The 26,666-nt window shown below is 43.8% G+C and overlaps 1 protein-coding gene across 1 annotated transcript in view; it reads right to left on the bottom strand.

The window, feature by feature from the left end:
- The window catches only part of dapk1 (death-associated protein kinase 1), a 66,745-nt gene extending 44,461 nt beyond the window's left edge, over window positions 1-22,284 (bottom strand). The window contains exons 1-2 of the mRNA XM_061260499.1: window positions 21,763-22,284; window positions 21,273-21,447 (exon numbers count right to left, since the gene is read on the bottom strand). Coding sequence (XP_061116483.1) covers window positions 21,273-21,334 — 62 coding nt within the window. The 5' untranslated portion in view covers window positions 21,335-21,447; window positions 21,763-22,284. The remainder of the gene's footprint in view (window positions 1-21,272; window positions 21,448-21,762) is intronic.
- Window positions 22,285-26,666: the final 4,382 nt, after the last annotated feature.

Raw genomic sequence — 26,666 nt, 5'->3', positions numbered from 1 at the left:
GTTCCACAGTTAAACCAAAGATGTCTGGGGAATGGAATGCTCCAACTGGATAATCTTTGACCTCTTCGTTTTCTCTGGGCATCTACGCTGAAAATCCCCAAGTGATAGAACCTCTACTCCCTTTATGAATAATGAAAGAGTACAACTCCTCTTCTCTGTCCACCTGTGAATCACAGAGCACATGAGTAATGACAGAAAAATCTAAAACCTTCCAAATAAAGGGCCTACTCATCATAAAGACACATTACCGCAGGAACACATCGCTGGGATGATCAAATCAGCATGACGCACGTCGACGAGTATTCACTCGGAATACTGAGGAGCTGATAGTACTACACAGGCCGATTCATGGCCCTGTAACAACAGGTAGCACCAGTCCTGCAGCTTAAACGCAAATAAGGAGGGTACAAAAAAGGGGAATTTGCAAGGAAGTAAGGTTTATTTTTTTATATAAAGGCTTTAGCATTAAACTTCCCCTGAAGGACTCACTGTACATGGCCCCGGTGCTTTCTGTAGAAGCAGCGGAGAGCCGATGACTCATCACACTAAAAGCTCCGCTCTGAAAGACACCTGTTCAGACCTCCACCTCCAGAGCCTGCCACTCTGCCCGGGCTGCCTGAGGAAAGGCCCGCTCGCCGGATCAGAGACCGGGGCAGCTACCCGAGGAGAGGGCCAGCCTCCTAATCTTTGACCTTAATCCATCACTAATCCATCTAAAAGTATGACCTATGAAAAACCTCCGTAATGCAGCCTAAAATGTCAGAGAGTCACGGTTGTGATGGTCCTGCTGTAGCAATAAGCAGAACTGGTGTCATTCTGTGGTGAAATTAGAGCCAGTGATAACGCAGAGAGAGAGGAAGTTTCCTTAAACAGGAGCATGCTATCAGCAGTCTTTATCCAGATCTTCTCCACCGATGTGAAAATGGAATGTTCTGGAAACTTCCTCTCTCTGTGTTATCACAGGTTCAGGAGCATGCTATCAGCAGTCTTCATCCAGATATTCTCCACCGATGTGAAAATGGAATGCTCTGGAAACTGGCCTATTAATAATGCCATCTCTATCTTCTCTTGTTCCTGGGGAATTGAGGCTGCTTGTCATTTTCACACAGGCTGATGGAACAGCTGCGGTTTTTAATCTGACGTTCGGTACCGGAGGCTGCAGACTCAGCTCGTCTTGAGGAGCTTCAATTCCGTCAGCTTGTTCCGTTCCTTCAAGTGCATAATTGAAAAAACGCAGAGCGCAGAAAACCTACAAATGAGAATCTGTAAGGCATTTCAAACTGTAGGGACAAACTTCACACTTCAATCCACCCAGTCATGTTTAAAATTCATGAGTTTGCCGACTTTTACCACAATAGTTTAGAACGTAAAAAAGGTTAATAATGGGTAAAATTGGATCATATTATAATATTAAGTTTTAATACCTATGTTTCCCCCCAGATATGTGTAGATCATTAGACCGAAACAGAGTGAAAAGGGAAGTGGTTCTGAGCTGTAATTTAAAACCTGATATTAAAAGACTGAACACATGCACCGAGCATCCACAATCTTTATTGTACAAATTTGTATTACGGCAAATCACAATCCAGAAGGAACAATAGTTTTGAACTATCTTAAATGAGCACTCTGCCTGCCAGTCACGTGGAGAGTTTTTATTTGCATTCACAGAGAGAGAGTGAAGCCCATTCACCTCGCTGCAACCCAGACCCTTCAGTAAAGACAATCTCCAGAGACGCAGGCTCGCAGATAAAATGTCCTCCACCCGGCCAACGCGGGCCTGCTCATTCTCAACGTGAACAGAAAACTAGTTCTGCTACGGGGCCCCAAGGGCTTGTTCTGAGGTCGCTCTGATGTCACAGGAACAAAGGCCTGAATGCCACTTCCTGAGACACGGACAGCACACTGAAAGCACACTGACCTGCGTGTGAATATTCATCCAAACAGGAGCCAGCGATAGATCACTCCACACATTATCGTTTTTATCCAGAGGGATGTACCCCGATCGTATTTATACGGCTGGGTATTTTACTGGAGCAATTCAAAGGTAAAATGACTGTATGCTGGCAGAGAATCAAACACACAACCTTTGAGTTACAGGTTCAGTTCTGCTACTCTGCTGCCCTGTGGAGACACTGAGGGTGTGGTAATTAATGACGTGAAACGCAGTTTGTGTGAAGGACACATTGGTCTAATACAAGCTGATTTCATAATCTAGCGCCAAGTAACTTTTCCCCACCTGTATATAACCTCTATAAACAAAAACAGTAATTTAACTGTCAACATCCTGCCTTGTAAAGAGTCAAAGTGCCCAATACTTTCCAGCCAAGTGTGAAATAATGCATTTTATTTTCCCGATTTTAGATCTAATCTGGAATGTGGTCGATATGCAATTCAGTCTTTTCGGATTCATTTATAAAAAATTCATTCATTGATAAAATCCCCTGCAGTCCGCCTGGAAGCCATGGAAAATGAGGATATGCATTTGAGATGTCTCTGGAGAATCCGATATTAAACTCCCTGCATAAACTGGGCGACTACGTTATGGCCCCTGTGAGGTTTGTGATAGAACTGCTTTTGTGTGGCTCTTCGATTGGTGCATTTACCATCCCAAAGGGTGCTGGGGCTGCTTAACCACAGTGCCATATTGATTTATGGCGTGTGTGTGTGTGTGTATACAGTATGTGTGTGTGTGCGCACGTACATGTGTGTGTGCGTATACAGTATCTGTGCGTGCGCATGTGTGTGTGCGTGTGCGTGTCCACGCGTTAAGTGCACTCCATATTTTAATCTCGCTTGCTCCGGACAATAAGTCTGTGGACTGAGCAGATGTAAAGATTGAAAACACATTAAATTAATCTGTTTATTTCAAAGTGATGCACTTGTGCATATACCCAACTGAACACACGCACACCTGAACAATCAAAACACGTATATGAGCGCCCACACACAGGCCTGAGCTCCAGCCCCCACACCCCGGTCATATTCCAGGTTCCAGGTTTCTAGCAGGCCCAGCGGCCAATGGGAAAGGCCCGACTACGCACAGCGAGCGCGGATGATAAATCAGGATCTCTGGCCTCCACCGCGGTGGTTGAATATTAATTGTGACGGTTTGCGGAGAAGAAGCCAGGAGTGGAATAATAAATAATCTCACGCGCTGGGAAACCGGCGAGCAGACCGGCCGTAACGCCACAGACGCAGAGAACAGGGAGGCGTCCGCGACAACACAGACCCAAGCGTGAATATCCGGAAAATTTCCTTAATTGAAACACGAAAATTCATGCGCGAAATCAGAGCGTGGCATGGTTTGCTCTGTTATTCACTTTTGGGTGAGTGGACCGACCTGGCTTATCTTCTGAGGGAAAAGAGAGGGAGGTGGACTTTGGTCAGATGCGGCTGAAAGCACTGTAATGATTCCCTGCGGCAGGACTGATAGATAGATAGGGCCAGACCTGTCCACACACCTCCACCCTCACATCATTTATTCATTCACAATTCCCTGCAGCATCTTCCACCAGAAGATCAAACTGGTGTGTGTGTGCGTGCGTATGTCTGTGTGTGTGTGTACATGCGTGTCTGTGTGTGTGTGTGTGTGTGTGTGTGTGTGTGTGTGTGCGTGTCTGTGTGTGTGTGTGTGTGCGCGTGCGTATGTCTGTGTGTGTCTGTGTGTGTGTGTGCGCATGTCTGTGTGCATGTCTGTTATATGTGTGTCTGTGAGTCTGTGTGTGGGTATATATATACTGTATATATGACTGTGTACATGTGTGAGTGAGTGATTGGAAGGTTGATGAAAGGCTTGCCAAGGCCATGTTAAAATCGATACGCTCACCCTGTGTAGTGCTGTATGTTTACTATGGTGTATGGTGCAGGTATCTTTCCGTTTCATCATGAAGATGGCGAAATGAAGTAATTACAGAGATTTCTCATATCCACAGCTCCACACCTCTCTGTGCGTCTTTAGAGACGTGCACTTTCCATCAGACACAAATCAAATGCCTACTTGGTCACATGCCCATTATTTGGATTAAAAAAGAAAAATCAATAGACAGTAAAAGTCTGACAGCGCACTACTAATAAAGCCGATTCCAAGCACCATGCGATGACACCATAGTGATACGTCATTTACATAAATAAAATAAATCATTAGCCTTGTTTTGTATATTCAATGTTTGTGCACTATTACTTATTTCCATGTGGTAAGGGTTATAAAACTACATTGATCCCAACAGTAATGACCGGAGACAATCCCCAACTTCCTTCCACCAACCAGCGTGTTTAAAAGAGCAGGCACTTGGGACTAATCACTGTAAATTTACCCTTGTGAAAGCTTAGTTGGTTTTGCAATTTCATTAAGCATAGAATTAGGGCTCCGCAGTTTGCAGAAAATTGCATTGCGTGCAGTTCTGGGGACCGAACAACAAGAAAGATATAGAAGTGGTGGAAAAGGTTCAAAGAAGGGCAACCAGATTTATTCCATTGATTCCAAGGAAAGACTTAAGATGCTTAATATCTTCCTTCTTAGTAAAAGGAGACTTAGGGGTGATTTGATTCTTAATCCCTTTAATGAAGTTAAAAGCCGAGGCGAGTCTTCAGGGTGAGTTTGGTTAGCAGAACAAGGGGCCATAAATGGAAATTAGCACAGGATAAATTCTGCACAGATATAAGGAAGGATGTTTTCACACACACACAGGCAAACTAAGCAGTCGGTACACTTTTGTGGTAGGCAAGCATTGCTGGGCCGAATGGCCTGTTCTTGTCATCATGCTACATTGTTCAGGTAGAAAAAAGGAACCAGCAGCATGATATTCTGTTTAACTAGGTGGAGGAAATGTCCACATTTTAAGTAGATTTGGCCAATTGATTAAAGCAGATTCAAAGCACATACTGTACGAAAACTAAAATCTTTTATTCAAAATGCCAGGGTAGTCACAGGAGTCTAGGAGACTAAATGTCTTTGGACATTTAGTGGGAGGAAACCGGAGTACCCAGAGGAACCTCACGCAAACACAAGAGAACATGCAAACATCTGAACGGTCTGTTAAAAAGCGGAGGTCCAGGGGTCAGAAAGTCCTGCCGTGTGTTTCTTCCACCCATGAACTCAACCAGCTGATTTCACTAATTAGTCCTACCTGACTGAAGAATTGTGCTAATTAGCGAATCCAGGTGATTAGAGAAAATATTTTTACTTTCTGAACCTGGATTTCTGAATCTGTTAAAATGTCACAGGCGTTCAGTGTGGAGCCATCTGGCAAAGCTGCTCGATAAAGCGAACTCCAGTTGGACTGCACTTTTTCCACTGACGATCAGAACGGGTTTTCAGCACAGACGATGACGGTCCGCCCCACTAACACCAGCAGGAACACAACCAGTTCACTTCTGCTGCAGGCACAGCTCTTTAAAAAAACATTGCACAGAAAAAAATGCAATTCCCTGCAGCATCTTCCACCAGAAGATCAAACTGGTATGTGTGTGTGTGAGTGTGTGTGTGTGTGTGTGTGCGTATGACTCAAAGCTTAACCACTACACAGATAAAGAGATAGGGAAAGATAGGGACTGAGTGACCTATTCACAAACTCCATCAGTCAGACAATGTGGTGCTTCAGAAGGACACAAGAAATTATCTTTTGTCAAATAACCCCAAGAAAATAATTTGGCTGAGTGTTCTAAGCATTTATGAATCTGCATCTTAAGGGTTTTTTTACCACACATAATAGGTGCCATAAATTCCACAGTGCATTCACTTCCATTTAGAGGACCAGATGATATTGTTACTAATACAGCTCAGCCAATCTTGCTGTACAGTGTACAGCTGTGTGTGTATGCATGCTTGTGTGTGCATGCGTGTGTGTGCATGCATGTAGGTGTAGGTGTGTGTGTGTGCATGCATGTTTGTATGCTTGATGAGTATGTTTGCATGCTCGTGTATGTGTGTGCACAAGTGTGAGTGCATACATGTGTGTGTAGGTGTGTGTGTGCATGTGTGTATGCTTGATGAGTGTGTGTGTGTGCCTGTGTGTGCACACAGACCCAGCTGTAAGCATCTCAGTGTAATGTGTCTCTCTGTAAGCTCTACAGGGCTGCACCTCTCTCTTTTTAATTACATCTCCTCACCCCCTGTGTTAATTGAAAATGTGGTTTGATGGGTGCAGGCATGGCCCCATAGCCTTCGTTAATTGGCACACCTTCAGTAATTGTGTGTTTAATTCCAGCTGTACTGGCTCTGCATGAACTCCATGTTAAAACTCATTAGCACGCTCAGGAAGTTTCCTTCTTCTCAGTGAAAGCTGAGACAATGTGTCAGACCTACACTTTCAGAATGTTTGGGAGTGAGTCTTTACCGTTTCTATTGTTTTCCCAGAGAGGGAAATGTGTGAGCCCTGTTTTACTTTAAGAAAGAAAGTTCCCTGTGAGCCCTGTTTTCATAAGAAAACAGGGCTGCTAACCTCTTCTGCTAACCTCTGTGTGTGCCTCTCTTTCCCAGGCTGAGTGCCCCAAAACGGAGTGCTTCGAGTCTCTGTCGGCTATGGAGCTGGCAGAGCAGATAACCCTGTTGGACCACATTGTTTTCAGAAGCATCCCGTATGAGTAAGTGCATCACCACCATGATGTCATCACTGTTATATCACTCTCAATAACAGTTATTGTGGTGTCATTTTCTATAAGTGTAAATCGTGATGTCATCTCCTATAATATTTTGTCCTCCACCATTCCATTTTGTGCCTTTAAAAATAATAATTTCTCTGATTACTGAATTGATACTACTGTTTGTGAATTGGGGGACAATTCTGGCACCATTCTTTTCTCTCTGGAAGGTATTTACAGTGCAGGAGGAAACCGGAGTACCCAGAGGAACCTCACGCAAACACAAGAGAACATGCAAACATCTGAACGGTCTGTTAAAAAGCGGAGGTCCAGGGGTCAGAAAGTCCTGCCGTGTGTTTCTTCCACCCATGAACTCAACCAGCTGATTTCACTAATTAGTCCTACCTGACTGAAGAATTGTGCTAATTAGCGAATCCAGGTGATTAGAGAAAATATTTTTACTTTCTGAACCTGGATTTCTGAATCTGTTAAAATGTCACAGGCGTTCAGTGTGGAGCCATCTGGCAAAGCTGCTCGATAAAGCGAACTCCAGTTGGACTGCACTTTTTCCACTGACGATCAGAACGGGTTTTCAGCACAGACGATGACGGTCCGCCCCACTAACACCAGCAGGAACACAACCAGTTCACTTCTGCTGCAGGCACAGCTCTTTAAAAAAACATTGCAAACATTGCACAGAAAAAAATGCAATTCCCTGCAGCATCTTCCACCAGAAGATCAAACTGGTATGTGTGTGTGTGTGAGTGTGTGTGTGTGTGCGTATGACTCAAAGCTTAACCACTACACAGATAAAGAGATAGGGAAAGATAGGGACTGAGTGACCTATTCACAAACTCCATCAGTCAGACAATGTGGTGCTTCAGAAGGACACGAGAAATTATCTTTTGTCAAATAACCCCAAGAAAATAATTTGGCTGAGTGTTCTAAGCATTTATGAATCTGCATCTTAAGGGTTTTTTCACCACACATAATAGGTGCCATAAATTCCACAGTGCATTCACTTCCATTTAGAGGACCAGGTGATATTGTTACTAATACAGCTCAGCCAATCTTGCTGTACAGTGAACTCCAAGGTCACAGTGTGGGTACACCTTGCCCTCTTGTACATGCATTTTGGCTTTTACACACAGCCACATTGGCTCATTTGAATGTGCATGGTTTTACCTAATCACTGCCTGAGTCACACAATTCATTAGTGGAAGTGTACGTGGGAGGATAGTTCATTTCTAAGCGCGCTAATCTGCATCGCCCAAAACCTTGCAAATTATGCAACCGCCACACACCACTGAGCTGCAGTGGAGTAACCAAGGAAACCACATTAGCAGGAGGGAAGACATGCTTCAAGGTTTAAGCTCAGGATATTGGGATCTAAAAGGGAAAACTCTGAAGCCAGTGCCTGTCTACGGTGTATGCAAGATCAGTAGTATTAATCCACAAATTAATTAATCCACAAATACTACTTAAAGGAGATGCCATATAGGTGCTTTCATTCCTCCTGCAGCCGGGCATTAACCCTTTAAGAGGTCACAGATGTGTGATTAGAATGCTTTCAACCAAACATTCTAATGCTGATGTCACAATCATGATTGGCAATTGAAAACAATTGAAAACTTGTTTTTTGTTAGTGTTCTGAATTCTAAAAAGAAACATTCCATAAAAACTACTCTTCAAAGGTTTAATGCTGAAAGATGTCCACATCAGCTTGTCATTTGAGAACACAAAAGCATGCAATGCACGGCCGTTACTGAACATCTGAATTCACTGCGGTTTCAAAAGATCTCCACCCTGCTCATACCCGCCCCACCCACCACGCATTTCCTTCCTTCACTGATGGGTCCCCCCACCCAATGACATAGACCGGTTCCACTATCACAACCACTCCAATTTCAGAGCCATTCTGGTTATACGTTCCTTGTTGCGCAGCTGATCTTAAGTCTATTTTTTCACCTGTAGAAAGGCATAGCTGTGTTAATGCAGCAGATAAATGCTCACTCTCCATCGCCGCCTGATGTCTTAGGCCTCTATGCTCAGAGCAGATCCAGTAAAACACATTGTTCACTCATCCCTGTGTGGTAAGAGTGCATTTACATACGCAGCATTACTCTGATCATAGCAATACTCAAGATTACAGAAATGGTCATGTCAGTGCCTTTATGTGATTAAGATTATCTTTATCTTTGTATGGTCATAATTGATGTCTTCAAAGCAGGATTAAGCATCACAATTCCTTTGAAACCACGAAGATCCCAGATGAAAAGAAACATGACTACCGTGAGTGTACACCAATTATGGAAAGAATTATGTAAACATGACTATTGGTGTAATCAGATTACTTATATCCATGTGTATGCAATCATCTAAATACTGACAGAAACTGATTACCCCCAATAATCAGGGTATGGGTGTGCATGTAATCACAGCCGATGTGACAGCATGTGGATCAGTCCCACACACCTCTGTTCAGTCTGAACTGGGCTAGTGTTAGCTGAGACTAGCGACCCCAGAGAAAGATGTGTTTTCCGTAGCAACATCCAGGGATTCAGGATTCAGTTGGCTGCAATGACCTCAGTGTAAACCCTTGCTGCACAGGCAAACACGCTTCCTCAAACTGCACAAGGAACCGTCTCGCTCCGACTCACGACAGCGCTCGACTTGTGGTTTGCGGTGAGAAGAAAAGCAGCTGATCACATTCTGGTGGTTGCAGTACGTGCACGACTAGATAGCGAAGGTTGTAGCCTTAAGCGAAACTTGTGATTGTTAATGCATTTTGCGCACTCCAGACTGGGAGAAAAAAAAGGAAAAAGGCATCGTTCCCCAAAACTAAAATTTGCCCTGTAAAATTTAATTAATGGCAGCGGTGTGAATTTTGTTTCTGTGCCAGTACTGTTTGTGTAGGGGTGATATTGTCCACAGGGTGTCCATGTGCCCCCGTCCATCCTCTCCAAACACAAGCAACTCATTTCCGTCTGCCTTCATTTTTCCAAGCACTACTGGGTCCCTGGATGCAGAAGTCTGTTTCTGTCTTGCTATACTTAACTGCCAAACCCTGTTCCTGGAAATCTACTGTCCTGTAGGTATTTCAACCCTAATTTGGCACACCTGATTCTACTAATGAGTAGTTTGATTAAATCTCGAGCTGTTGAATGAGCTGTGCTTTGTTAACCTACAGGCCGGTAGATCTCCAGGTTAGGCAGCCCTGCTATAGCTGTTGAATGAGGTGTGCTTTGTTAGGGTTGCAGTGAAAACCTACAGGCCAGTAGATCTCCAAAAACAGGGTTGGGCAGCCCGGGTATAGGCATGCTCAGATTTGTACAGTAACTAAAGGGTGGCTAGTCATGTACATTTGTTGCCATGTTGATGTTTCTATGCTTATGCCATTCATAAGACACATTGTAATATCCATCACATACATGATAAATGTATAGCAGGTTTCGCAAGTATGCATTTTTCTTTAATTACTAGGGAAAGTCGTTGAACATGTCATTAGGATGTAATTTAGTCAGTTTCTGTGGATTTAAGGCAACAAAGAGCACATTGTGTGTGTCGGCGAGAAAGGCAAACGCGACTCTCGAGTAGGTGACGTGCAAACACCACCAATCCCCCAGGCTTCCATCAAATCAACCCAAACCCTGCCGGGCGTTTACGCATCGAACAGCACTGCCACAGGGCAGACCGAGAGAGTGTCTGTGTGTCTGAACACACCAGGGCAAGAGCGTCCATATGTCTGAACACACCAGAACTTCTGTGTTTCCTCCATGACGAGTCAATGTATGAAGGCGCCAGCAGAAAGGATTATGTCAACAAGCATATGCTGATGTCAAATAACACAGAGGAGACCCATCACTCCCTGTCCAATGTATACAGAAACTAACCTTTACCTGGTATCAGGGAGGCAGTCTTTGTGCCTGTACGAGAGGACACCTCCCGTTACGAGGTTACTGCCTTCCCTCTCCCTCTCCCTCCTCTCCTCCTACTCGAGGAGTCTCTACTTAAATGAAACAGTCACGCTTTAAACTCCACATCTGAGGAGCTCTTTGTACAGACAGCTGGGCCTAAGTGATATTGAGTTTCATGACTGTGGATTTTTATATCTTGTCTCATTTTACTCTAGTTGCCATTTCTCTCCCCCACAAACATAATGCTGAGGCAATGTGTCACAACAAACAGAGAATCCTTTATTATGGGTGCACAACATTACTCAATGTTGGCTTGAGTGTTTCTTTTACAACCTTCCAATTCATTTGTTTACTTGAAAAATGACAGCAATGACAGAAATGAAGACTTCCTGACCTTAAATGAATTGAGTAAATGTATCCTAGGAAACAGCTCTCAGAAATGACTGACAGGTTAAAGTGATAAAATGTTAAGTGTTTGTGACTTCTTTTGCCCCTTGGTTCGGTTTTGTCTTGATCGTGCCTTTTCATGCCATTGATGCATTTTCTCTTTTCCTTGGAGTAAGAACACTCAAGTATTCAATTATTCAAATTATGTTGAAGTATTATTAGTGAACATGCAATTGCAATGATTGACCAGTGCAGGAATTCCTTGGAAACGGAGTGGGAACTGAAATGGCTTAAGAGCATTCCGCATGCCTTCAGAGAAATTCCCAGAATTCATTTCAAGATATCAGTAGCTGTAACCAAGCAACAGCAGAGCTGGCAGTCTGGAGTAGTGAACAAAGTTAAATGATAGAACTCATAAGCTGCCTAGAAATGCACTCACCGAGGGAGTGTGGAGCAGAGCATGAATTTATTACTGATAACCAACACAGCTGCCAGGGTAATAACCAACCTTTGTACACTGACACAGCTTTAGCTCTGAGAATTCACCTCATACCAGCGAGAATGCCAGAAAAAAGGGTCAACAGGGGATTGAGCTTTTACTGCCACTGTCCCTGGAAAACATACAATCTCCATCAGAAATTATGGCGGAGAAAAATATATATACTCAGTATTATTTGTTCATGTGTCCAATGTGTCTCGGGAAATTAGCTGGATTGTATTACATTTTAGTACATTTTGTCTTTGGTTTATTCCCCATTTGTGTGGAAAATGGCCGTCATCCTTGAGACGAATCTCCAGTGGAACACAGCACAAATGGTAAAATTACTTGAGAAAGGAAAATTATGAATATCTCTCGCATGACAGTCCCAGTGCGCTTTGCACCATTGTGTTCATAAATAGGCCTCAGGCTTTTCAAATATAATGAGCAAACAGAGTATCAGATGAAAATTATTCTTAATTACTAATCTCCCTGCATTTTGATTGGAGGTCATGGTAAAATGCCCTTCCATAATCTAGAGATTGTATTTACTTATGCCATGAGATGACCTGTCAATAAGGGTTCATTAATAGAAGAGCGATGGTCACAATGATCTACAGTACCATCCTGTAGATCTAATCCTATCAAAGCACACCTCATTCAACAGCTAGAGATCTCATCGAGTTGCTAATTAGTAGAATCAGGTGTACCAAATTAGGGTTGAAATGAAATCCTACAGGATGGTAGATCTCCAGGAACAGGGTTGAGTAGCCCTGCTCAAGTTGTTGAATGAAGAGTTCTTTGTTCGGGTTGAAATGAAAACCTACAGGATGGTAGATCTCCAGGAACAGGGTTGGGCATCCCTGCTATAGCTGTGAAATGAGATGTGCTCTGTTAGGGTTGAAATGAAAACCTACAGGATGGTAGATCTCCAGGAACAGGGTTGGGCATCCCTGCTATAGCTGTGAAATGAGATGTGCTTTCTTTGGGTTGAAAAGAAAGCCTACAGGATGGTAGATCTCTAGGAACAAGGAAGGTGACCCCTGGAATAGAGTATTCAGACTGGGATTTATCTTGAAAGACCAACAGCCAGTTTCCCAGACACAGATTAAGTTATGTGTGGCGCAGAGGTGAACAACAAGGGCCATATCCGTTTCTGGGTTTCATGCCAACTTCTGCCGTTAATGTCTGCCCTACACTCAATGTTATTGATTAGCCATAACATCATGCCATCTGACATTTTAGCTAGATTTCTTCATAAACCCATGAATGAGTGATCTTGTGTCTATATGAAATGTTTTACTGCTAACCAGTATTTGTGCATGAAGCCAATTAGCTCATTTAGCCAGGGTAAATGATGGAAACAAAAACCTGCAGACACACCAGCCCTCCAGGACTGGAACTGCCCACCCCTGACTTAATCTGTTTTGAAAACTGCTCCCCTATTGTCCCAGTTAAGCTCGAAATAAAAATAAGACAAAATACAGGTAAGGGGCTATTTAGAATGAAGTTGAATCACAGAACTGGAGATCAATGTCAATGATCAAGAATCGGACTAGACCAGCCACAAAAAAAGCACTCGTCAATTTACAGTATATGACGTTCAAGAGCCAAGTACAACCCCATGCATTTATTAATGAAGATTCCATGACACAGCTGACTCCGGCAATCCAAAACGAATGCCTGACTAGACTAGACTGTGCCTACAGTAAAACCCCAATCCCCATCTCAACAACCAAATCCCCATCTTTGAACAGTAAGGATGTGCATTCATCCAGTATTTGGATGCTTCATAGCTTCCATGGATCAAATATTGAAATTACCACCCTACCCCCCTCCTGCCAGTACTGCACAAAATAATGAATTTATGCAACGACATCTGTATTCCCTTACACTTTACTCAGACAAACCAATAAATTACCCATTTTAATTTATGCAAAGTTCCTAGGCTCCTCTTCATGAATAAAGATGAGAAACGGTTAAACTATGGATTCTTCTTCATTCTTCTTAATTAACAAGGATTCTAAAAGATGATCAGAGTAACAAAATGGCAACAATCTAGTAATCAAGAGACTGAGGAGTTAAATTGGCCCTGTCTCTAGTACATAATTCAAGCTGCATGGCTAAAGCACGTGATGCGCCCCGCCTTGTGTTCGATGCAGTCGGGGACAGGGGATTACCGCGGGCTGTCACTCCCTCACAAAGAAGCGGCTGGTATGTGACACCCTTCTCCTGCGTGTCCAGTGTGATTACCGGGTCGGCTTGTTCCTGGCACCGCCGATTCTCTCAGCCCCTCTGAGGTAGTCCACGTCTGACTGGAGCCTCAATCGGGGGCTGTGGGGGTGGGGGGAGCACGAAGCTCAATTCACCGCCCCTCTAGACGGCCAAGTCAACATGCGTGATGCATTACCCATGATTACTTCCTCCCTCGCTCTACCCTTTGTATCAGACTTCCCATTAATCACGCCATCTGAGTCCATAACAACGAGCAGACGATGGAGGATTGACTGCCGGCTAGGGTTTCCCCCCGCAGCTTGGGCCTATAGCAGTGGTTTGCAGCCCTGGTCCTGGAGGGTCGCAGGGTGTGCTGGGGTCCCCAGCCCTGGTCCTGGAGGGTCGCAGGGTGTGCTGGGGTCCCCAGCCCTGGTCCTGGAGAGCCGCAGGGTGTGCTGGGGTCCCCAGCCCTGGTCCTGGAGGGCCGCAGGGCGTGCTGGTTTTTGTTTTACCTTAAAACCAGCACCCGATTCCAACCCAAGAAACAAGGTGAGGTGAGTTAACTGTGTAATCAGCTGCTTCCATCAATCATGTTAGTACAAAAGCCAGCACACCCTGCAGCTCTCCAGAACAAGGGTTGCCGGGATCCTGGCCTAGACGCACAGAACATGCCGGACCTGGGGGGAAAACAGGTGAAGTTTTAAACACTGTGGTTCAGGAGGCAAGCCGGATTTGGGTCCTGGCGGATCAGAACCTTGTCCACCCCACATAAATATCAGGATGTGCAAATCCAGTGTTGGATAATACCAACAAATTTGGGATGTTCGGCACTTGGAGAAGCCAGCTTCCTCCGTACACTGTACAGCAGGGATCATTAAATCTGGCCGTCCTTTCAAAGAATCCAAATCCCGTCCTGGTAATTACTGCTACTGACTGTCCGGACTGTCTTCACACCTGACTCCCAGGTAAAGGGAGGGTGGAGAACCAGCAGTTCCCAGCTCTCGAGGACTGTGAATTGATGATCCCAGCTATATAGCAAATGCATTCCTGCCCCCACCCTGGTCCGCCGTTAGTGCTAACATGCATGGACAGCCGCAGCTCCCCCCCCGCCCACTAACTCCAGTGGCCTCCTGCTGCAGCTCCTCCAGGCGATCTCATTAGACCAGCTAAGACACCGAGACTCAGGCCCGGCCTGCTCCACAGCCTCCTCCCGCCCACGCTCCCCAGCATCAGAGCACCACTTTCACACACTTTACCAGCCAGCGCATCTCCCAAGAGCAAAGAACACAGCCACGTTCACACACTTTACCACCCAGTGCATCTCCCAAGAGCAAAGAACACAGCCACGTTCACACACTTTACCACCCAGTGCATCTCCCAAGAGCAAAGAACACAGCCACGTTCACACACTTTACCACCCAGCGCATCTCCCGAGAGCAAAGAACAGGTAGGTATAACAAGTCTACAAAACCCCAGCACCAGTTCAGTCGTGCAGCAGGGTCCATGGCTGCTGTGACCACCCCACGAGGAGAAGAGCATCAGATATGACATCCAGCTCTTCTCTCAGCCCAAAGCAGTGGGTGAATTTCACTTCCCTGTGTCCGTCTTCACAGTCCTCAAACCCTCCCACACAGTGTGAAGACAAATCTAGGTCACCCTGTGGGAAATGTTCTGCCTGTTACGCGTCGCATTCCACAGTTGTGCGCTGCCTTTTCGCGTTGGACCTCACGCACGAGCGCTGATGTTCGCTACATTAGTTTCTCTTGTGTACCACTTTCTTTTGTGAGGGACATTAGTTACCAAATCCATTTACAGAAAAAAAATTAAATTGTAATAAAAAAAAATATTAACAATGAGTGGGCAGACACTACTAGAGGCATGCACCATCCTGTACCGCCCCCCTTAGTCCATAGAAACACATACATGTGCACGCACACACAGGCATGCACGCACGCACACACACACAGGCAGACACACGGGCACACACACAGACACACACACACACGCACACACATACATAAACACATGGGCACACACACACACACACACACACACACACACACACACACATACACATGTACACACACGGACACACACACACGGACGGACACAGATGGACACACACTGAAAGAAACACTCCAGAGATGTGAAAGAGGACCAATTAGTGTGGAGAGACAATGGAGGCGGCCAGTCTTCCCCACAGCCCGTCAGCAGCAGTGTGATGGACAGCGGTGCTGACACAGATATCACTGTACCCCACTCAGCATGAAAGGGATCTCCACAGCCACGTTATTACTGCTGACATCACGGCGCGGCTCCCTCTCAGGGCCGCTTTCATGGCCGTGACTCCGCAGAACCCCGACAGCCATGTCTGTACTTTTAATGGGCAGCCCTGCCTTAAACTCCACTGCAACGATGCGCTGCCATCATTAACCCATCTACGCTCCAGTGGACAGCTTCTTCCTGCAAGATTAAAGAACTTACAAAATGTACACGGAACAAGATTAAAATAAAAAATAAAAAAGTCTGTCGGCGAAGGCGATGGATGGTTCACAGTAGCCTTGGCCTAATCCGTCCGTGTGATTTTCACCAATTAAAACACTGTGAAACTGTTATTGCGCATTTGACACTCGCACTGAAAAAGTACAATATGTGCAAAAACATTCATCCATGGAGCAGTTTATCACTTTGCAAGAACAGTTTTTCACTTACTTTGTTCCAACACTTCCTTTTTCAAACAGGAAGGCAGATGAACCACTAACTAACAGATGTTATTTACCAGAGGTTGGTGGCAACCACAAACGTCCTTTTTGAAGTTTCAAAAAAAGTCACTAACATTCGTAGAACGTCGTTAAATATGGAAACATCACTCAAGAGCTCTTAAGAGCCCTAGGCGGTTCCACTTTTCATCGCCTTGAGAAAATGGGCAACACTGTGGAATGTGGAGCTTTGTGGTTCTGAATCTCAACGGATACCCTGAATATGGTTAACTCCAACCATATTAATGGACTTAGCTTCTTACACAGGACATGAACAATAATGAGTAAAACATACAGTATGTTATAATGCATATATAAACACTATACAATATCCCTCTACGGGGGTAGACATAAAGAATTTCTCCAAAGGCGAAGGACAGAATCTCCTTTACGAGACAAGAAATAGTCCATTCATGAAAACGGTACAATCTCACAACGTAGACAGATTTATGATAGAGCTTCACATAACTTCTAAAAGTAAAAGACCATTAAAACACAACCCCAGCTCCTCCTGACAGTGTGGCTATAAGAGAGTGATAAAACATTTTTAAAGCGTTATTCTGCGATCCACTGTGGTAGTGCGAGCGAAAATGGAAGCATGTGTGATGTTCTTTTAAATGACTGGATTCTACGGTTTGCGGTGCCAGCTAGGCTAGTCTTATCGAGTTCTGTACACTGGGCCTGATTGTGACTGGCAAGCAAGCGAAGGCTCTGAGGCTCATTCAAGAGTCCCGCTCCTTTATAGGGACCACCCGGGAACAGGGTCCGTGAAAAGAAAGAGTCCCCCTCAACTTGGAACCTTCTCTGGCCACCAGCTCAAAGGCCCAATCAAAGGGGAGCTATATGTGTTTAACCCCGAGGCCAGTGTCCCACACATCGCTGCTCAGATGTGTGGCTGTTAACGCATCCTCATCTGAAAAAGAGCCGGGGAAAAGCCTGCCGCTTATAGATGGCATCAGGACGAGCGTAAATCACAAGAAATTATACAACACTTGTAGCCAGGCTGTTTTGTCCTCAACTAGTGCGGTGATGCACTGTGGCACAAAATGGCCGCAGTGCATCACCCAGGTAGGTGCTACACATCGGTGGTGGTTTGAGGAAAGTCTTCCTCTCAACAGGGTAAAGTGCGTAGAGTGTGAGAAAAGCACTATATAAATGCAAGGAATTAATTAACTTTGAGGAACAGCTCTAAAGATAGCTTTACTTTATTTTGGGATAGAAACATCGGTCTGAAGTCCGCCGATGGCTGCGATTAACGAAAAAAATATTTTGTGAGAATGCTTGCTTAAACAATTAAGTGCCTTATCAGTGCTGATGAATCTTTGCCAGAATGTTCCTTTCAGCTACTCAAGCTTAAGAGCACAGACACCATGCTAATTCACAGACATGGAAAAGGCACAGCTCTTAACACAAAGCAGTTGGAGTCCTTCCAGTACGAATGTGCAGAGAATGTTCGACACCAACCTGCATCTATTAAAACCTGCAACGGCCGAATAAATACCATGGGTTGAGACGCCATAGTGATACGTTCCTCCCTGGTTCTTGCTGCTTATGTAACAAACAGCAGAAGAAAAATGACCCAGGATCAATTTTAAGCACGAGGGATTCAGACTGTACCTCCCTTCCTCCTGCTCTACTGAAAGCAGAAGAGTAATTAAATATAATCTAACAATCATCTCTCAAATCTGCACGCTTGGTGAAGATTCAAGTCATTATCCCAGACATTAATCAGAACGCACTTACAATGATCCGGAGCCGGCCACCGATAACTCCCGCCCATGAAGCCCCTGCCAGCTACTTACAGCATTCCCTGGGAAAGCCGGGGCCTGCCATTCACACCACGCAGCGGAAACATGACTTTTCCAAGAGCTGAATGACCAGATGTTTAACAGACACAATACAGCACGGCGCGACAGTACTGAAAGACTGATGGGCTTTTGATTAGACAGGACGAAGACCTGCTTTGCAGCAACGTGATTGTGCATATGCCAGCATCGACTCGCATTGGGTTCAGCCCTATCAATAAGAATAAGGCCTGCATTTCAATGGCAGATAATAACTGCTCCGTAAGGTCCAAAGGGAGCAGGAAGGAATGTGGAAGGTAATGGAGAAAGCGCTTATGAATGTGAACATACTGTCCGCTTACTGAATGCAGAAGGAGTGTGTCAAGTGCCAGGTCAGTATCAATCTACCATTTTCATGCCATTTACTTGTGAGTGCCTGATGGCGACAAATACTTTCTCATATTACGTTGTGTTGTTTTTTTTTTGTAGCAACAACAAATTGGGGAGTAATAGCATCAGGAAAAAGAGAAAGTCTCACAATGTAATTGCGTATTTTTCAACTGCTGGCGTGTATTTTTTATTGTATTTTTTGGGGGGGGTATTCGATTTTCCAATACATTTAAAACAGTTTCAACTTCCAATTAGATGTACAATACAAAAAATATATAAGAAATACATATTTCCCAGAGAGTACATATTTTTGTGTAGCGATAGTTGCTAGGTGCAAATAGATGTTTTTACAACCATAACTACGAACTATGAACAAGAGATAAGACTGAACATCAATAAAGATCCTGAAATTCAAGGAATGTGCATGCATAAATATTCCATGTGAGTTTAAGAGCCAATCATTTCTGATTAATTTGTGGGTATATTGTGGTTGCCAGCTAAAACAACATCACAGGGTATGGGTCAATGCTGGTGTGTTGACAGCTCCTCTTTAAGGCCTCAGACAGACCAAAGACAGAGTGTGGAAACTGCAAGAGAAGCAATGAAATGGGGGTGGGGGAATCAATGAAAGTGAACAGATTATTGGTTTGAAGGGTGGTGTATGATGTCTCATTAGCATAATCCAGTCATTGAACAGGAACGAGCTGTGCCTTACTTTCGTTGGCGCTAAAAGGGTTTTGAGTGATCATAAACACCGGCTTTGATCTGCAACATTGACTGAACAAAGAGCGCATTACAACAGCACTGCACCGAGGAACTGATTTCAACAGCACTGTCAGCCCCACACACACACACACAGACAGACACAGACGCACACACACACACACACACACACACACACACAAACACACAGACACAGACGCACACACACAAACACATACAGACACACACAGACAGACACACACGCAGACGCACACACAGATGCACACACACACACACACACACAGACGCACACACAAAAGTCACTCTTTAAAGGACCATAATGACCCCTTTAACTGCAGATTAATCTAGTGAAATCACTCAGAACGGAAGCCACAAAGTGGTGTACCAACTGCCCATAATCGATGAACTTATGGAAATGGCGTCGCAGACAGACACCCAGCAGTGGATCAATCCTCATTTTAATTGATCCCCTGCCGTCCCAGGCTTCACACGTCTAGTTTCGTGGCTCTCTCGGAGTTCTGTTTCCTCTCGGTAACACGACACCGTTTCAGAGTTACATTAGAAAGCCAGCCCGATTGACGGCCTTGAAACACCTTGCAGCCTACGCAGAGCACAACAACAACTGGGGTACTACTTACAAACAAAGTACCGGCAGAGACAACAACACAGCCTGGCGAGCACAACTCCAGTACATGCGTCCCCCTGGATCGACAACAAAAGCATCTGCAAGGCTTTCTGAATTATTTCAGACCGCTGACATCCGAGAAGACGCGCAGATCTCTCCACACATTATGTAACATTACATAATGCAATACATCTATTCTCTGGCTGTATGCTACCTGTTAACCAAGCACTCACAGAAAAATGATTTAATTTATCTCTTCCTGGCACACAGTCAGGCTTTCAGGCAATATTTCTACCAGATGTCTTTTCCACTAGGCTGTGAGACACGGATACTCCAGTGAATTTGATGTATGTCCAACATTCAATATATTCAAAAAAAGTGCACAACAATTTCTACACTATCATGCCAATGTTCATCCTTGTAACAATGCAATGAAAATAAGTCCTTGTAGCAGATAGTGCCATATTGTCATATTTTCACCAAAAAATTGTACAGAAATGAGCAAGAACAGTTGTGACTGCACTCCGCACCCAGAGGTAGTCCTTCTATTATCTGCTGGGGATGACCAGACCATTACACACTATCCTCACTGGATGAAACAGAACCATGCTGTACACTAATATACTATGCACCACAGATTCACTGTGACATAATGGTCTCTTTCCATCATCCGGAATTTAGGGTATTATTTACATAGCTGTGGATTAACCCAAATATCCTAATATAATGTTAGATTACAGTGTGCTTATATTGACGGTTATCTTCTTAACATGCATGGGGAAAAGATAAGAAAAATACAATATTTCAGTTAATACAAAAGAAAACAAGCGCATTACTTCTACCCATTTAGAGCAACAACAAAAAAAAAACGGTTTGGTCCAGTACATCGACCAAATACATGCATCCATGCAAGCACTACAGTGCCATGACGAGGCGCTGAGTAACCCTTATGTACATCAATGCGATGTTCATAGGGCAGTTACCTGCCGTTTACTGTCGAGTAATTTAACGTTGATAGTGACCATCAAAATACTAACAATAAGCCAACATTTGTTGCCACAGCACAACATCAAAGGGTAGCCGCAATGACTGTTTGTATCACAACGTAGTTCAAATGGACATGAACCAACATAGTGGCCGTTGTTTAAATTCCCTCTCTTGAAATGACACTGAAATCATATGCAGGATCAACTCTGGTTGACAGAAAAATATTGGACTAACGTGATAAGTCTCCAGATGGGAGTTTTACGGGAATAGACCAAGACCAATTTGCTCAAGACACGTTATTAGCTAGCTACATACAAATGCTTTAAGGTAGACGCTATTCTATACAGGAGATCCACGATACCAGTCAAACCATTCAATACCACACCCAATTCAGCTGTTGAAAGAAAGAAAAAAACCAACAGCACCTACCTTCCAAGATCATCTCCGATTTCGTAATAGTCCTCAACATTCTCCTGGTTGAATACGGTCATGGTGATAGGCGCGACCTGCTCCAGAAAATCCCAAATCAGCGCCAGGCGCTCTCTCTTAGCAATCCATTTATGTCAACCTCTTGACATTTTACGGCGAACCCCTCTCATATTTGCTATACAAAGGAAAGATAAGAGGAGAGCGTCAGACATAAAATTGTAGCCAAAAGCACACACAGCCACCCTCGAATAAGCCACGGGTAATAACAACGGTTTCATTTATTTGTGCATTTACTTTTCTTTACAATACACTTCTATCGCCTCTCACACACGCATCTTCTTCAGCGCTGTCACGATACAGTTACACCGACAACAACGATAATTTTGAGGAACATCACAAACAGTTTCAGCCTTTCCACAACAGGAATCAGGAAACTCTAGACATTCGCAGAATAGCCTTTAACCAAAACCAGGAAAGCAAATAGACTCACCATAAACGCTCCGCGTTGCCTAGAGATGTGTTCGGGAGTGCAGTTCTTACGTTACCAGTGAAATACGAATTGTTGGTAACGCACCGAAATCTGCTGAATTTCCTGGAGCCAGGCAGGTGTAACCTTTTCCATTAGTGCATAAAGCGCATGAAATATACACTCTCTCTTCTTATTAAAAACAAGCAGCTGTACTTTTGCCAAACAGACTGATTAATCGGCGTCGGCCTTTTCTTTAATTTCACGTAAAGAACTAACATAAACGCACAAGAACACAGGAACCCGACAACAACAGAAAAACAGAAGTACCTTCGACTCTCCACATCCGTCAGTTTCCACTTAGCGGGGTACTCCCAGCTCACAACGCATTAAAAGGACGACGGTTTTTCGGCGAAGACATTAAAAAGCAATGTTGCAGGAAATACGAGCATTGTAACAATGTACTACGGGTGGTGTGTGGTGTTCTTGGTGTGTGTTCAATGTAATGCTATAGCCTACACGGCGCTGGAGTGTTTCTGGTCTCAAGGAGGCAGCAAAGCGCGGTTACCCATGAGGAAATACTTTGGCTAAACCAATAGGAATTTCTTTGAAAACGATCTAGCTTCTTTGGATTTCAAGTCATTCAAAAGAGTATTCGTGAACTTAATCGGAAGTGTCGGACCCTCGCGTTAATCAAAACAAAACACATCTCGAAAAACCGGCTTAGCCATTTCAATAGCGCTGTCATTGTTTGTTTTGTTAACAGGACTGTTCATATCAAAACCAAAATAATACACTACAACGTGTACTGGTGTGTACAGATTAGGTAGCAATTACGCAAAAAATATACCTCTCTCTCTCTCTCTCTCTCTCACACACACACACACACACACACACATGCGAATTATTATTTGTCAGTAGCGTGAATTCAGGTAATTTGGGACACTTAAGTTTCTGAGTCTGCCAAACTCATACGCCTGATATCACCTCCAGTAAAACTAATCTGAAGCCAAATTGACTCAGGTGAAATGTGGCTTATGAGAGCTGTGATCTTGGCTCTGCCATGACATTAATATTGAGAGTGCAGACTCTGTGGTAAGACTATGGTTAATAAACAACTGTTGTGCCTTGCTAATCGCTGTACCACAATGTAATGTTTTCCTGCCTGACAGCTGAAGCTAACTGAGGCTAGGCCTGGTTGGGTGCACTTGGATTGGTAACCTCCTGGGAATACTAGTTTGCTGCTATAGGTGACGCTAGTGGGCCTGAACGGAGCAGTATTAGTAGATATGCAGTGGTGCCGCAACCCAGATACCACACTGTGGGAATCACTGTATTTATTTATTGATTTATTTATTTATTATTTATTTTTTTAAAGATGTTAAACAGGTTATCTATCTCACATTAGAGATCTCATGTAACTTATCAGAATAGCAAAAGTGTTTATCCCATGTGTCCTGAGAAAATTCCCAAATTGGTTCCCACTCCCCAGTCCCTAACTGGCTTTCTTCCCCAGGAAGTCCTCAGATGGCCTTCCAGGTATAAGTGATGTTAGCGGCACCATGAGCTCTGCAGCGGAGCGGAGGACTCTGGCGGTTAAGCGCCCTGCCATGACACCTCAATATGGTGACCACATGTTCGGCCCTCTGCTGTCGGAAAGACGTGTTTTGTGCCATTTCCATGGTTCTTCCCTGTAATACAGAGTGGGTGGGATTTTTGACCCCCATAAAGTCAAACAGTAGCTATGTTTTAGTCCTCCCACCCCCTACTGAAGTAAGAGGTATAAACAGGGGTACCATTTTAGGGTGTGGTAGCTTTTAAACAGAGTGCAGTGTGAGCATTGTTTAATCTTTTTATCAGTCACTTAGGGAATAAGTAAGTGGTCTGCTCTGTAAAATGCTGATGTCTTTGTGTCGGACTGTTGATAACACAACATTCAACATTCAAAATATTTGTCTTGCAAACATCTTGGGAACAAAGGACACGGATATCTGTCAACTTTACCTGGGAAAAAGAAATTCTGTTAATGGACCAGAAAAATACAATGATTTATTTGACAACAGGAGGCTGCTATAATGCCTCATGAGGTCAGTATTAAATGTAAGATACACTGGAGGGTCACGTTGTTGCTATAGTAACATGAAAGAGGACAATTAGAACTATTCATTTGCCTTTCAGATTGGTCCGATATCAGGATCCAGAGGGAGAAAGTGAGCAGGTTCCCTTCAAATTAGGTGCTGCAAAAACAAAAACAGGCGGCACGGATGGTGCAGTGGGTAGCACTGCCGCCTCACAGCAAGGAGGTCCTGGGTTCGAATCCCGGTCGGCTGGGGCCTCTCTGTGTGGAGTTTGCATGTTCTCCCCGTGTTCGCGTGGGTTTCCTCTGGGTACTCCGGTTTCCTCCCACAGTCCAAAAACATGCAGGTTAGGCTGATTGGAGAGTCTAAATTGCCCATAGGTATGTGTGCGTGAATGGTGTGTGTGCCCTGCGATGGACTGGCGACCTGTCCAGGGTGTATTCCTGCCTTTCACCCAATGTATGCTGGGATAGGCTCCAGCCGCCCTGCGACCCTGTTCAGGATAAGCGGGTTAGGATAATGGATGGATGGAAAAACAAAAACAAAGAAAATTCTACCTCAACAGATACTTTAATCTTATATTAGACTTAACATCTTATATATCTTCCATTTTTTGCTACATAATACAAAAAGATGGCCAATGAGTTGAGAAAGATTGATTCATTTTCTAATTTGCCAATAGGGTAGGACAATTTCAGTTCATAAGCTTAAACTTAAAACAAGCTAATATTTCATACTTGAGCGAACAACAATGAGATAATAAAAATTACAATTACATTGACTCGTTACAAGACTAAAACCCTTATTAAGACATTTTTACAGTGTATATGATTTGCCCATTAAAGAGAATAGTGTTGGAGATGGTCATAATTGCACTGAGTTTATATAGACAAAGTATACATAGGATAAATGTAGCTGTGGTCATGTACTTCACCCAAAGCTCACTCCTACTCAAATGTGTGGGTCTCCTGAAGGCTGAACCAGTACAGTACCATCTATGGATTGTCCAATCAGGTATAAAGAACAACAAAAGGTACTGTATTTTCACTATATAGTCAACAGAGGGAGAGAGAGAAAGATAGGAAAGATAGGATAGAGAAACAGAATATTCCAAGATACCTCATCATGACGAACTGGCTTTCCAAGATGGGCAAATGTGAAGCAATTACTTTGAGAATCTCTACAGTAAAATTATTCACACTATTATATATGTGATATATGTGTACAAATATACAAATGGACAGAACAGGAGATACTGAAAGACCTCCATCCTAAAAAAACCTGTGGATGATGTTTTAGGTGTAAGGCTTTTTATATAAGTGTGCCTCTCTGCAGACCCCCAAAAGGAAACAGACTGTGTTGACCATGTTGACACAGGGTCAGCAAGGTTTGATGAAAAAACAATGCTCGTCAATACAAGACTATTGCTCCCATCATTGTGCTGCCTCTGCGCAATTCTGCCACCTCAGTGGAATGCTCCCAGAACTGATGAGTTGAAATAGCACTGTATAAACCATGGGTTTTCCACATACAGTGTTTGGTGTCTTTAGATAGCTAATGATGTGGGAAATAGTTTGGTGTCATTGGTGATGTAGTACACTGGTTGATGAATAAAGATCTTGTAGGAATAAACCACAGGTAATGCAAGTTACCTGTGAGTCAGCATCCAGCTGTGATACAAATGTTTACCAGGTTTGTTGGACATACAGAGATAACATCAGCAGGACCATCTTGTGACTCTTTATTTGATGATTTGTTGTTTTCCTGTAAACCCGGGGTATATGGAGGGGAACTTGGAATGGTTCGAGGAGACTCGCTAATACGTTCTCCTGTGCACTATTTGCATATAGCCATTCATATTATACCTTGCAATTCTTGTAACACATTTTCATTCTATTTCTGCAATGCACATTGTTGAATAAATTGTATTAATTTGAACCTGCATCCTCTTGACTTGCACCACTGCACACTTAGCAGTTTAGAGTCCTACTAGACATAGACAACCTAGGATACTTGCACCCCGTAGTCACTCGCCTATACACCAGTGCCGTCACAAGATACATACTAAGTCATTACTATCATTGTAGGCTATACAGGCCACAGACACTCTGCGTCCGCGACTCACACACTCATACCTATGGGCAATTTAGACTCTCCAATCAGCCTAACCTGCATGTCTTTGGACTGTGGGAGGAAACCGGAGTACCCGGAAGAAACCCACGCGAACACGGGGAGAACATACAAACTCCACACAGAGAGGCCCCGGCCGACGGGGATTCGAGCCCAGGACCTCCTTGCTGTGAGGTGGCAGTGCTACCCACTGCACCATCCGTGCCGCCAATATTGAACAATCTCCCCACCTAACTGTGTTTTGTGCCATAATATGCATTCAATATTAGTCTAGCCTCATCGGTAATACCCAAACCCATTTTTCTCATGTGTTTATACATATAACTTTCATAATATATGCTCTTAACAGGTGGCTACTGACCTAAATTAATACTCAGAATATATGCAGTTTGTGAGTAAGTATTGCATGCAAAGATTTGATAGGATGGGATTGAATAAATCTCCCCCCAAGGGAAATTTGTCTGTGCAAAATATCAATGCAGACAGAAAAACAGCTACTCAATTCATAATGGTCGTTCACAGTGCTGACTAATATCAGATATGATATTCAATATACAGTTCCCATGTTTCGTGCAAATGGAAACAGAAAGAAAATTGACTTGGGGATATTGAAAACCGTAAGCGTTCTCTAATTGTATTCTACATCTGAAAATATACTGGCTATGGTGGCTATTATTCCCAAAATGGTTGTCTGGGTAATGATGGTTATTTTATCAACCA

This window comes from Conger conger, chromosome 11 (assembly GCF_963514075.1).
Source record: "Conger conger chromosome 11, fConCon1.1, whole genome shotgun sequence".
In the NCBI taxonomy this organism is placed as follows: Eukaryota; Metazoa; Chordata; class Actinopteri; order Anguilliformes; family Congridae; genus Conger; species Conger conger.
The sequence above is the reverse complement of the archived record's forward strand: the minus strand, read 5'-3'. Positions and strand labels throughout refer to the sequence as shown.